This window comes from Rattus norvegicus, chromosome 12 (assembly GCF_021556685.1).
Source record: "Rattus norvegicus strain SHRSP/BbbUtx chromosome 12, alternate assembly SHRSP_T2T, whole genome shotgun sequence".
In the NCBI taxonomy this organism is placed as follows: Eukaryota; Metazoa; Chordata; class Mammalia; order Rodentia; family Muridae; genus Rattus; species Rattus norvegicus.
This window is the reverse complement of record NC_141545.1, coordinates 26,063,974-26,077,274: the sequence shown is the minus strand read 5'-3', so window position 1 is coordinate 26,077,274 and position 13,301 is coordinate 26,063,974. Positions and strand designations below refer to the sequence as shown.

The window sequence follows — 13,301 nt, the reverse complement described above, 5'->3', positions numbered from 1 at the left end:
ACCAGAGTCCCCAACTGTGAGTCCCAGCGGTAGAGTGCTATGTTTCTGTGCCTCCGGCAGAGGAGCTGTGCAGACACAAGTGCCCCATGCCTCTGCCGCCAGGGGGAGCCCTTGAGTACACGGTGGGAGCGTGCCACGTGGCTGGCGAAACGCTAGCGCAGGCGTTGTGGCAACACCTCTGAGGGGGCTAGGGCTTGGGCGCTCATGTAGTCAGGGCGGCACGCAAGCACGGCGGTGGGTATTGCCTGGTGCTTCACCAGACGCAGGATGTTGCCTTGGCTTGGGCCATGGGGCACAGGCCAGGAGGAGGCGACGGAGGGGCTAGACCTCTCCACGGGCAGTGACCAGGGAGAGGCCTGGAGCTCTGGAGAGGAGACTATGGAAAAGCAACAAACGCCTGTGCAGGACAGGTGAGGGCGTGGTGGGGGCCGCTAGGAGGCGTTGTGGGCTCTTCCCGAAAAAGAATTATCCAGAAGGTCGGTACAGGAAGTGGGTATATTGCTTGTCCTGCGACTGACTCAGGTCAGCTTTAGGAAGGGAAGTGAGTTGGGAAGCCTGTCCCTCCCTTCTCACAGCTCACAGCCCCAGGCACTCAGCCCATCGGAGACAGAAAGAAAGCAGCTGCTGCCTTTCAGGCACCTGGCTACTGAGTTGACTGCAGAAGCCCCAGGTAGGCACCAGGTCTTGCTGTTTTTACCCACAAGGCCCGGGAGATTCAGAGCCTGTTCTAATCTTGTTTCTTTTATTGACAGTACCTCTTTCTCCCTGGAGGACCTACCAGGTCACCCCCTCAAGGATGACTCCTCTGCCACTTTGGGATCCCAGCCACCAGGCTAATACAGGACCCCAGCTGCTGGTGAGTTGGATCTGTGGCTCTGTCTCAAGGTAGCAGGAGTGCCAAGAGATGGAGCTCAGTCATTTTCTGTTCTCCACAGGGGGCCAGCTGTGGGTCAGGGATATCTTTGTCTAACAGGACCCTGTGCCATCCTTCTTGGCCTATGTATGATGACTGGGGCAGGATGCCCACTACCTCAGGACATCCAGAAGAGAAGCAGGTGGCATCTAGGGGCACAGGTACTTCTCTCGGCCCCTCAGCTCAGTTGTGAAGTTGCTGAGGAAGCTGCACTGAGGGCTAGGGTGGCAGGCCAAGGCCACCAAGCTAGCAGGCTCTCTTCCTCAGGGCTCCCAGTGAGAAACTCTGAAGAAGTCTTTCTCTTGGACCCTCTGCTATCCCCTGGGCAGCGTGTTCCCCTATACCTGCCCAAGCCCCCTCAGCAGGTGAGAATGAGCCTCCCTACATTCTCTCTCCCTTTCTCCATTCAGAGCCAGTGGGACAAACTTCCCTTCCCGTCTTCTCAGGCAATGGGCTCACTAAAGCTGTTGCTCCCGCCTCCTATCATGTCCTCCTCTGTGCAGCCCTCCTCCTCCCAAGGCTGCCCCTTCTCCTCCCAGGCCCGCCCCCCCTCCTCCCAGGCCCGCCCCCCAACCTGGCTCAGCGAGGCGGAGATGATCGCCCTTGCTGGTCTGCTGCAGATGAGCCAGGGAGAGCAGACCCCCGACTCCCAGGCAAGCTCCCTGCCTTCTGCCAGCTGCCCAGACCCTGCCTATGTCTCTGAAGACCCTGGCCCCAATGGTGGCCAGAGCTGTTCTGGAAGCACTGACCCACGACCCACACAGAACCCCGATAACCACCGTCCATAGTGTCCCCTCCCCTCCCTCCACAGGGGCTGTCTTCTCTCCTAAGCCGTTTTGTTGACAATAAATCAGAGTGTGCAAACCAGGCTCTCTGCAGTGGGGCATGGGATGCAGAAGCAGGCTGGGCCCGTTACACCACTACACTCAATTATTCTTCCTCCAGGTCACCCACTCCCTGGGGCAGGGAAGCCCACTGAGCCAAGATAGTCAGGGAGCAGGGCACCTTTAATGGGTGGGTTGGGTCCACAGCAGGGGAAGTAAGGAAATTGATCTGGTCTCCCAGGCCCAGAGAAGGCTCAGGTGAGCCTGACTCAGACCCTAGCAGGATGACTCAGGGGAGGACAGGCTGCTTGGGGGCCACCAACATGGTCCCTGATGCTCCCCTCACCCCCATTGTTTCTGAGCCTTAGGACTTACGCTTTGCCTTGCAAACACCGGGTTAGGATACTTCTTTGGCTGAGAAGACACAATGGCATCTAGCTGCCAACATGTGAGGGGACTGAGCTGTCCCAAACCAGGGTGAGAATTCATCCATGCTTCAGCCACAGCTCGCCCGAGACTGGTTCTGTAGGTGTTTTATTTGTTTGTTGTTTGGGTTTGGGGTGGGGGTGCAGAGAGATGTTCTAGTACTTTCTCTTAAGAGTCTAATTTCTTTGGAGCACTTCTTCCTGAGGTGTTTCTGAGGCGGTACAGCTGGAAGAGACAGAGCAGGCAAGGGGGCAGCATAGCACCTCACAAGGCCTCAGAGTCCCTGGCTCCTATGTGCAGAAGCTGAGCTGAACAGTGCTAAGGTTTTCTCTTCTTTTCCTCTCTTCCCTAACCAATGCTTGGTTCTCCTCCCCTATCTTCTGAAAGTTCTAGAACTTGATGCTGGCATAGCTATGTGGACTATTCCCTGGGGCCGCTCCAGGAACCTCCAGGGGAGGGACTAGGTCCAGGTCCACATAGTTGAGGCAGCTGTCCAGAGACCCCAGCCTAGCACTGGGATAGTCAGGGATGTACATGTAGTCCCCAGAGAGCTCTGACCCTTGGGAAGAGCGGGGCTGAGCCACCGTGGGTCTCCATCTGTCCCTAATGCTACACTGGGCACTAGAATGCCCATGTTCAGGCTCCCTGGCCTTGAACTCGTAGTAAAGAGGCCCCGGTAAAAATCTGTTCATGGGCATATACTCTGTGCTCTCACAATCCTCAGGCTCCTTTCTGGGATCTACCCTGGGAGGGGTGGGGGGAGGGAGACCTGGGGGCGCCATCCACATGTACTCAGCAGCTTTCCCCCCCATGTGCACATAGTCATTCCTCATTCCCATGGCGATGTAGTCCCCACCCAGATCTGGCCCCCTGTAGGAGGGTGCTGACCCCATCCTTTCCAGTGGATTGACGTAGTCCTGCTTCGCTCTCTCACCCGGACTTCTCGCTTGTGCTGCCAGTGCCAAAGCAGGGATCTCATATGGTGCTGGGGCAGGGACTGCAGAAGCCCCCTTTGGAGAATCTCCCAGCGGTGCCTCAGCTTTGCCACTGGCTGCACTGCTCCCCAGTCTCTTCATGGCAGCCAGGACGGTCTCATGAATGCTTTGGGCCACCACTGCATCAGGGGCCTGCAGCCACAGCTCACCAGGACCTATGGGCGCTGAGCGCCCGAGTTCCAGGAAGAAAAAGGAATCTGCGTGGCCGCAGCGGCGCACACTGAGCAAGGACAAGCGCAGGACTGGTGGTGGCGTTGCCCGGCTGTCTCTGGAGCCTTTGCTTCCCGGCTTCCGCAGGAGGCTCAGGGCCCCAGAACCCAGGCACAGGCGATAGCTGCCGCTGCTCAGGCCTGGTGCTCTCCCCAGCCCCTTGGACCGCAGTGTCACAGGCCAGACGTCCTGGAACGGGGCGAAGATCCAAGACTCAGGGGCCTCTTGGGGGCTGAAACCTGGAGAGAATGGGCAAGTCACTGGGAGGCTGGGGTAGGGTCACCGAGTCCCAGGTGACCAAGACGTGTAAAAGCTTAAGATTTGAACCTTTGTTGATCCTGAGAGAAATGGGTTCAAGATAAACTAAGTCAGCAACCCCTGACCTCCCCGTAGCTCACCCAGGGCTCACCCATAGCGGTGGCAGCAGCTGCAGCGGCGGTGGCGCGCACCTCGAGCAAGGCGCTGTACCATGTTTGCTGCTCTGCTTCACTGGCCGCCGCCACGCCCAGGCTGCTGTCGCTGGTATAGATGACGATCAGGTGGCGCTGACGGGCATCCGCGCGCTTGCTAATAGTGCAGGCACCTTCCAGGCTAACGGTACGCCGGGGTCGAGGTGGGCGGCAGCCGCTGGCCAAGAACTTCTTCTCGCTCTCATAGCACTCCAGCCGTGGTGGGTCAGCACGCAGCACGAAAAAGCGGCGGCGCTGGGACTTCTGCTTCCTCAGATGGCCACAGAGCCGCACGTCGGGCGGGCAGGGCCAAGGAAACGGCGGGCCGAGGGACACGTCGGTGGACTCGCCCCCAGAGGAGACTGTGGGGCCCGTACCTGCAGGGTTCATCTCCAGCCAAAGGCAGTAAACTGTCCTCAGAAGGACTAATTTGAATGGGTCCTGTCCCCTGAGCTACCACCGGCTTGGGACAAGTTGCAATCTTGGGAAGATTGCAACCGGCCTAGCTGCCCTGCATCTCTCCACGCCCTCTCCTGACTTGGAGTGGGCAAGGAGCCTGTACAGGGTGCGTGTGTCCCAGTGGCCAGTGACACCAGGACTCCTAGGTCTAAGGGAGGCTGATCCAACTGGGTCAGCCTCCTTGTTGGAATCTCCACCCCCTTCAAGTTAACCCTCCCACGCCCCGAGTGCAGGAAGTTGAGTTTAGGATTCATAGGCTAGAGTAGGAGTCCTGCACCGCTGGGACCGAACTTTCACAGGGGCGGGGAGTGAGGGGGGTGCGTCTCTACCAATCAGCTGACTGGATATGGGGGTGGAGGAGTACCGCCAGCGGCAGCCTGGGGCAATCTCGAAAGCCCGAAAGTTAGAAAGCCAGGGTGCAGAAGCAGCTGTAGTTAGCAGTGGTGGCACCAGCGATTAGAAGAGCGGCCTAGCGGGCCATCCTGAGAGCAGCGGTTCTCCAGGCAGGAGCCACCTCACTGAGCCTCTACTTGTCGGTCCTCGGTGTTCTTTCCCTTCCGGCTCAGAGACGATGCTTGTGCTTTTGCTTCAGGGACCGTGGCTGCTGAGCCATACGCAGAACTCTGACTCTTTGATGAGTTTGCATAGCACAGGATAGGGAAACCCTGGTCTCTGGTTACCGACCGTTCCCACCAGATTCTCACGCATGCAAACGGCCACTGAAAGACACTTGAAAAAGGAGTTAGTCTTTCCGGGACACCTTCCTAAAAGTGCCCCTCACCACCATCAAGCCAAAATGCGAACCCGAACCTGACGGTGGCTGTGGTCACAGAAGCCTGGATCCTGTGGCAGATGTCCCAGTAACCCTTTGCATCCTGAGAGGTTTGGGTGGGGCTGGAGATCACACACCACGAATGCACATACTTGTGCGGGCCGGAAGACAGCCTCTGCTATCATTCCTCAAGAGCTATCCCTCTTGTTTTCTAGGCAGGCTCATTGGCCTGGAACTCGTCTAGTAGGCTAGGTTAGTGGTCCTGGAAGCCCCAGGCATAGCATGTCTGACTCCACTTCCCCTGCCTGGGGTTACAGTGCGTGCTACCACACCCAGCTTTGAAAATATTTAGTATGTGTGTGGTGCAGGTTGCCTCTTGCGTGTGGTTGCAGGACAACTTTTGGAAGTGGGTTCTTGCTTTCCATCTTTTTGAGGCAGGGACGCTCTCTGTGTACTTCAGGCATGCTGGCCTGAGAGCTTTAATGATAGTAGTGGTTGGGGTTTTGCGTGCGTGCGTGCGTGCGTGCGTGCGTGCGTGCGTGCGTGCATGTGTGTTTCTCTGAGCCCTGGCTGTCCTGGATCTCAGCGATCTGCCTGCCTCTGCTTTCTGAGTATTGGGATAAAAAGCATGTACCCTGCTGGAAGTCTTCTATCTTGCTCTAGGAGTATGGGGAATATGATGCAAGCCATGAATTCCACTTTTTAATGTGGATTCCGGTGATCAAATTTGGGCTATTGGGTTTGAACGGACCAACTGAACCATGTCCCCAGCCCCTGGGATATTTTGTTTCTCTATATTAGGGTCACAAGGGTGAGGGAGTGGCGTGACTCATTCTGTCAGACAAAGCTTAGCTGACAAGTCATGGTGCCTTAGCAGACCTGGCATTCCCTAATGAATGCGTGGCCAGCAAAACCCATGCAGGGAAAGACGAACTTATAGAAGAGAAGGCCAACCTGTGAGACCCTGGAAGGGTATTTTGGGGAGGGGCTCCCTTAGGTAAGGAACCCATCTACCAAGTAAACAGAACCAAGACAACCTGGGTCTTTTTCTCAGGATAGTTCAAGGGCAGCTCAAGCAGAGGCCTAGGGCTTATCTGTGATCTTCAGTACTGTAGAAATCATTGCAGCAGTGAAGTGATGTCTGTCTGTCTGTCTGTCTGTCTGTCTGTCTGTCTCTTTCTCAAATCAGGGTTTCTTTGTGAAGTCCTGGCTGTCCTGGAATTCTCCTTGTAGACCAGGCTGGCCTCAGACATCTGCCTACCCATGCCTCCCAAGTGCTGGGCTGAAAGGCGTTCACCACCATCATCTGTCTGGTTGACATCCTTGAGCACCTTTTTGGGTGTGCATGAGGGCAGACACCCATGTCAACAAGCAACATAGGTCTGGGCATCTAGTGCCTGAGGCCTGCCCCAGATGCCTCCCAACTGGGCAGAGCCCCACCCAGGGCTGAAAGAAATGCTCAGAGGTCAGTTGGTAAACAGTGGAAGATGGCCCCGTGAATAATGCACTCGTGCAAGTTTGAGACTTGAGCTGGGTACTCAGGATGCACAGAGAGCTGGACATGGTAGTGCACAGCCTTAAAGCCGGGGCCCCTGAGTGAGAAGGGTAGTGGAGACAGGGTGGTTTTCAGAAGCTCTCTAGCCTGCAAGTCTAGAGCATGCAGTGGTGTACAAGACTCTACCTCAAGGAAACTTGAGTTGAAGCTATCCAGGAATGGTCTCGTCCCATCTTCCCGCCTCCCTGGTTATCTTGCAAACATCTGTCCTTGTGAAATCACATCTGCTGTCACAGACTGCTCCAAGCGCTCTGTGTCACTCAGCCCTGGAGTGCTGGGTAAAAGATAAAGCAGGAAGCAGCAGCCACCGCAGGACCTGCTGTGGACTAACAGAGAGGAGGTGAGCACTAGGGAAGCCGTACCAGGTGACTTGATCTGCTGGGTACCAGAAGCCTGGTGCACCTCAGTTGCTATAGCAACAACTCTGCTTTGAGTTCTACCTAAGCACATATTTTATTATTATTATTATTATTATTATTATTATTATTATTATTTAGTAGTAGTAGTAGTAGTAGTAGTAGTAGTAGTAGTAGTAGTAGTACACTGTAGCTATCTTCGCCTCACACCAGAAGAGGGCATCAGAAGTCACTATGTGGTTGCTGGGATTTGAACTCAAGACCTCTGGAGGTGGTGCCAGTGCTCTTAACCACTGAGCCATCTCTTCAGCCCCCTATTTCCTAGTTCTGGAACCCCAGCAACTCAGGAAGTAGAATATTTGAGGCTCTGCTAGATTGGGGGCACCACACTTGTTAGCAGGAGTAGGAACCCCGGGGAGAGCATGTGGGATAGCCTTGATTCTTCTGTGTGGTGGGGGTGGGGTGGGAGTAAGCTATATAAGGAGGCTTAGCACCCACAGAAACTGCCAATGGGTGATTGGTTGACAGACAGACCTGAGCGAGAGTGGCGGTCGTCTGCATAGCCTAGCTAGAGCATCGTCCAGGGGCTGTGCAGAGAGAAGGACGTGGCCATACATGTATGACCGAGTATGTTGTTCCTGCCAGCCCCTCCCACCCGTGTGCATATGTGCGAGTATTTGAATCCGTCCAGATTTACAGCAGTCAGGTGAGGCTGTGCAGAGAGGAAAAACAAGCCTACTCGTCTCATTTCTTCCACCGATTAGGGATCTTGCCACTGGTCTGAGAGGTTAGATGGAGGAGGGCTGCTAAGCCCTTCCTTGCCAAGGCCAGTGGCTTCAGTCCCAGCCTCGGCCCAGGGAAAGTTTGAGGCCAGAGTCCACGTCAGACAGAGGGACAGGAAGGAGGGAGAAGGCTAGGAGGACCTGGGCCCATGAGGCAGGCAGGGACCCTGGAATCCCTGGAATGTGGGATTTATACATAGGGCAAAGTGGCCTCGTTTTCTAGGGCCCTTTAAGACGAAAGTTATCTGGAGCCAGAGTGCTCCAGGGACACTGCGTTATTAAAAAACAAAACAAAACAAAAAACAACCAAAACCAAAACTTTGCCCTTACTCCTGGCTTCAAGCAGAATGGGGGGAAAGAGAAGGCCAGAGACATTCCTGTTTTGGTGAGGAGGCACCTTGTGAAACTGTGCGGTGGCATGTCAGAAATTCAGTCATACTTGTTTCCACAGTGTGCTCGAGGCCAGCCTGGGCTACACAGTGAGTTCCACTCAAGCCAGAGCTACACAGCCTTTGTGATTATGTCTCAAAAAATAGCACCAGCAAAAACCTGGGAGGAGCAGCCTAGCGCGGGGGCACATAACCTTCAGGAGGCAGGCAGCAGAACTGAGTGTCTGAGGACAGCCAAGCTATATATGGAGACATAAGGTAGGGGGAACAGACTGACGTTATAAAGATGAGAAAAGAAACAGAAAATATGGAAAAATCTAGTACAAAGGCTAGGGGCCAGCTGGGTGACCTCCCTCCCCCACCCCTCCCAGGAGAGGGAAGGAGGGGAGAGGCTAGGCTAGAGGGAAACAGGAGGGATTGAATCTTACTGCAGAGGGCAGGCCAAGACTGGCTTAGCAAGAGCTAGAGATCTTCCCAGAAACGTCTATAAAGCAAAGGAACTGATAACTTAATTCCCACATCCCTTTGCTGGTCCCTACGGAAGGACCAGAGAAATCTTAAGAATGAATAGTTTAAAGGGCCAGGAACTCTTGGCGGAGGTCTGCAGGGCGGGGCCTCGCTGTACACAGCAAGGCCAAGGCCCAGGTCGCGGCTGCAGGGGAGTGTTTATCCTGTGCGCAAGCGGCCCAGACACCTGGCCGCTGACACTGTAGCCTCTGGTAAGGAACTGCTGGAGGTGCTGAGAGCACGGAGGGGGTCTGTTTACTTCTCAAAGCCACACTCCAGCAGCCCGTGGCACCTTCCAGTCCCAGATCGGGACCCTCACTGTCCGTCGCGTCTTCTCGCTAACAGAGGGTGCGCAGTTCAGCCTTTGCTTGAGGTCACGTGTTTATCAGCCCAGGCAGCGAAGATCGGAAGATCCAAGTCAAGGCTCAGTCATGTTGACTGACTTGTGTCCACTCCAGCTGGCACAAAACAAGACACTCCGAGCCTTTTTTTTTTTTTTTTTTAATCCTTTCAAACGCAATCTTTTCCAACATTGCCTCCAAACAAGCTTTGGTGCGGATATTTGGGAGCAGAGGGAGGAATGTGGAAAGAAGAAAAAGAAACAAACCAAACTCCCCGGCCGATCATAGACTTTTCACTGGACAGCCTAGGCTTTGCTCTGGGGTACTCGGCGGTCTGGAAAGCATCAGGATACTTGGTTGTCCTCCCTGGAGCCCTGGGGCCCCAGGTTTGATTATACAGACACGGGCATGAGCTACCCCATTCTTCAAGTCCCCAGGAGGAGTCTATGCAGGTGGTCTACCACTGCACTACCACCGAAGCCTTTTTTAAAACTTTCTGTCCTTTTCCTTTGAGACAGGATCTCCAAATTGTCCAGGTTAGTCTTGAACTTGTGATCCTCCTCCCCAAGTCCCCCAAGTTCTAGGACTACAGGCCTGTGCCAAAGCCTCCCACGCTCCATCCCCCAAGTTAAAGGGTTGTCTGGGAAAAACAGAATGGCTGGCGGGGTTTACCTGTTTACATATGTGTGTGCATATATATATATATTTATGTATATAATAGGCTATATTAGAAAATTCTCTATTTATAAATATAAAACACTGGTATCCAAACATGACAGGGCTAACTAAAGTGCTTGACAGGAGGCGGGCAAGCATAGTCTCCCCTACCCTGCCGGCCAGGATGTGGGGACAGCTAGGAAGAACTGAGCCTGGAAAACAAAAGTACTGGACGCCAGAAGCGCCACACTCCCAGGGCTGCCTGGTGGCTTTCAACACCAGACCTCATCTTTACCCTACATTCCCGCTTCCCTTCTGTCAGGGAGGACTGTGGCGGCAGCTTTGGAAGGTTGTGTGTGGAGAAGCTGCTCCCCCAGGGGGGAAGGCTGCTGCTGGGGCTGTGCCTAACTTCTCTCCCTACAGTCCACGAGGGACAGGATTGAAGGCTGCCTTCGTACTTAATGATCTGACAAGAATACACCACTGTGGAGCCTCCTGGTGAGGGTATCTTTGCTCCTTCTGGGCTCCTTCCTGGAGAGGAAAAGGAAGCCCCTGGGCGGCAGATGGGGAGGCTAGAGTCTGATTCATCTGCAAGCCTCAAGCTATGCTTCCAAACCTCCCTGTTCCCAGATCTGTAAGCCCAGCAAACCAGGCGCAAACCCCAGCCTCAGACCCACAGAGATGCTCCATCGGCAAATGGTCACCAGGGCTCCGAGGGGGGAAGCAGAAGTAGACGTCATCCCCCACACCCCAAGTAGGGGAGAGCACCTTCCTCCCCCAATGACACAGTGCTACAAGAATGGGTTTGTGGTTGGAGGTTTGGAGGCAAACGCCGAGGATCCAGTCTGCAAAGACAGAAGAAAAGTTAATAGATCAGGGGGAAGGAAAACTGCTAGAGGCCACAGAGCACAAGTACTCGAGGAACAGACAGTGAGGGAGATGAGGGGCCGCTGAAGGGAGTGAGGGGTTGAGGAGGGTCTGAGAGCTGGGTGTGGAGGTACACACCTGAAACCCCAGCACTCAGATGTCTGAGGCAGGAGGATCATGAGTTCCAGGCTAGCCTGGGGTACACAGTGTGACTCAGTCTCATAAAAAAAGGGGGGGGGGAGGCGGTGGGGTGTGTGTGTGCTGGCTCCATCGGTAAAAGCATGGGTACCTGAGTTCGAATCCTCAGCACCTATATAAAAAACTGGTGTGGTCACATGTGCGCCTGCAACCCTGGTGTTTGAGGGACAGAGGCCGGTGGGTCGCTGGGGCTTGCCAGCTACTAGGCTAGCTCCAGGTTCAGTGAGAGGCCCTGTCTCAAGAAACGAAGGTGGGACAGGGAAGGCCACCAGAAGTCCTCCTCTGGCCTCTGTGAGTGACTCCGGGAGGGGAATCTTGGTTATATCCCACATTACCACCTTCTGGAAAGATCTGTCCATCTCCAGAGTCACAGTGCAGCACTCACCATGAAAGGATTGGTGGAGATCCCAGCCGGCTGGCTCAGTGGCCTCTGCCCTAGCTTGGAGGTCCCCAGATCGCCAAAGGAAGAACCTGGGAGGCAAGGACAATAATTTGGTTGACTGTGTCTCTTATCTCCTGAAGGGGGCGGCTTGCTACATTCCCAAGGAACACCCAAGAGGGATCCTTCCAGAATTCTCCTTAGAAAAGCATGGAGCCATCAGGAGACAGAGGGAGCTCTGCAGCTCCTCTGGTCCCCCTACTGGTCAGAAAGGGAAATAGCTCAAGTTTCTATCTGTACCCGAGACAGGTGCCCCATCCCCCTTTAAGGTTCAAGAATAGGCTGAAATAGGGGCTCGAGACCCCATATGAACAACAATGCCAACCAACCAGAGCTTCCAGGGACTAAGCCACTACCCAAAGACTATACATGGACTGACCCTGGGCTCCAACTGCATAGGTAGCAATGAATAGACTAGTAAGAGCACCAGTGGAAGGGGAAGCCCTTGGTCCTGCCAAGACTGAACCCCCAGTGAATGTGATTGTTGGGGGGAGGACGGTAATGGGAGGAGGATAGAGAGGGGAACACCCATATAGAAGGGGAGACGGAGGGGTTAGGGTGATGTTTGCCTGGAAACCGGGAAAGGTAATAACAATTGAAATGTAAATAAGAAATACCCAATTTAATAAAGACGGAGAAAAAAAAAAGAAAAGAAAGAAAAAAACAAAAAGAATAGGGTGAAAAAAATCCTTAAAAATATTTTGGCCTGGCAGTGGTGACACAGGTCTTTAATCCCAGCAAGGACAGCCTGGTCTACAGAGTGAGTTCTAGGGCAGCCAGGGCTACACAAAAAAACTCTGTCTTGGAAAAAACAAAAAAAAAAAACCAAAAAATTCGAGCCAGGTATGGTAGCACACACCTTTTTTTTTTTTTTTCGGAGCTGGGGACTGAACCCGTAGCACACACCTTTAATCCTGGCACTTGGGAGTCCAAGGCAGGCAGATTTCTGTGAATTCGAGGGCAGCCTGGTCTACAGAGTGAGTTCCAAGACAGCCAGGGCTATATAGACAGACTGTCTCGAAAACAACAAAACCCCCGGCTGGGGATTTAGCTCAGCGGTAGAGCGCTTACCTAGGAACCTAGGAAGCGCAAGGCCCTGGGTTCGGTCCCCAGCTCCGAAAAAAAGAACCAAAAAAAAAAAAAAAAAAAGAAAACAACAAAACCGTGTGTGTGTGTGTGTGTGTGTGTGTGTGTGTGTGTGTGTGTGTGTGTGTGTGTGTGTTACTATTACTTTTTGTTACTGTTTTTTGAGACAGGGCTTCTTTGTGTCTAAGTTTGTATTTATATGTGTGCATGCATGTGTGTGTGTGCATGCATGTGTACAATGGTTAGGAGCACATATTGCTCTTTCAGGGGCCTGAATCCAGGTCCCAGCAGCTACACTGAACGGCTCACAAACACTCCAGCTCCAGGGCATCTGATCCTTTCTTGGCCTTTGGGAGTATGAATATCTATGCATACTCACACAGAGACACAACTATGCATAAGTAAAAAGTTAAATTTAAAAATTATGGCTAGGAAAAAAAAAAAAAAAAAAAGGGGTTGGGGATTTAGCTCAGTGGTAGAGCGCTTGCCTAGCAAGCGCAAGGCCCTGGGTTCGGTCCCCAGCTCCGAAAAAAAAAAAAAAGAAAAAAAAAAAAGAAAAAAAAAATTATGGCTAGGGCTGGAGAGATGGCTCAGCGGTTAAGAGCACTGACTGCTCTTCCAGAGGTCCTGAGTTCAATTCCCAGCAACCACATGGTGGCTCACGACCGTCTATAATGGGATCTGATGCCCTCTTCTGGTGTGCATGAAGACAGCTACAGTGTATACATATAAATAAATAAGTCTTAAAAAAAAAGCATGTCTGGGCTGGAGAGATGGCTCAGCGGTTAAGAGCACTGACTGCTCTTCCAGAGGTCCTGAGTTCAAATCCCACCAACCACATGGTGGCTCACGACCATCTGTGATGAGATCTGATGCCCTCTTCTGGTGTGTCTGAAGACAACTACAGTGTACTTCTACATAATTACATAATAAATAAATAAATATTTTAAAAAAGTATGTCTGTATCAAATGTGTATCGTCAATTCTTCAATAGTTTAACTGCTATTTACAGAACATTTCTGCTGCGTTAGATTACAGCTAGATGGTGATGGTGCACGCCCCTGAATCACAGCACT

General features: G+C 53.2%; 4 protein-coding genes across 7 annotated transcripts in view; 2 read left to right on the top strand and 2 right to left on the bottom strand.

Annotated features, from left to right (window-relative positions):
• Window positions 1-13,301, top strand: part of Zcwpw1 (zinc finger CW-type and PWWP domain containing 1) — a 218,144-nt gene that overhangs the window by 41,203 nt on the left and 163,640 nt on the right. The window lies entirely within an intron of this gene.
• Sap25 (Sin3A-associated protein 25) lies at window positions 158-1,777 on the top strand. Its single transcript, NM_001431969.1, is given in 4 exon segments — window positions 158-670; window positions 753-856; window positions 936-1,074; window positions 1,181-1,777. Coding segments are annotated over 3 exon segments (720 nt in total). The 5' UTR covers window positions 158-670; window positions 753-796; the 3' UTR covers window positions 1,702-1,777.
• Irs3 (insulin receptor substrate 3) lies at window positions 2,257-4,395 on the bottom strand. The gene is given in 2 exon segments (NM_032074.1): window positions 2,257-3,607; window positions 3,778-4,395. Coding segments are annotated over 2 exon segments (1,485 nt in total). The 5' UTR covers window positions 4,208-4,395; the 3' UTR covers window positions 2,257-2,552.
• The window catches only part of Agfg2 (ArfGAP with FG repeats 2), a 36,127-nt gene continuing 31,950 nt past the window's right edge, over window positions 9,125-13,301 (bottom strand). The window contains 2 exon segments of one of the 3 annotated variants that reach the window (NM_001400969.1): window positions 9,125-10,480; window positions 11,086-11,171. In NM_001400969.1, the coding sequence (NP_001387898.1) occupies window positions 10,427-10,480; window positions 11,086-11,171 (140 nt within the window). In that variant the 3' untranslated portion in view covers window positions 9,125-10,426. 3 annotated transcript variants of the gene reach the window in all.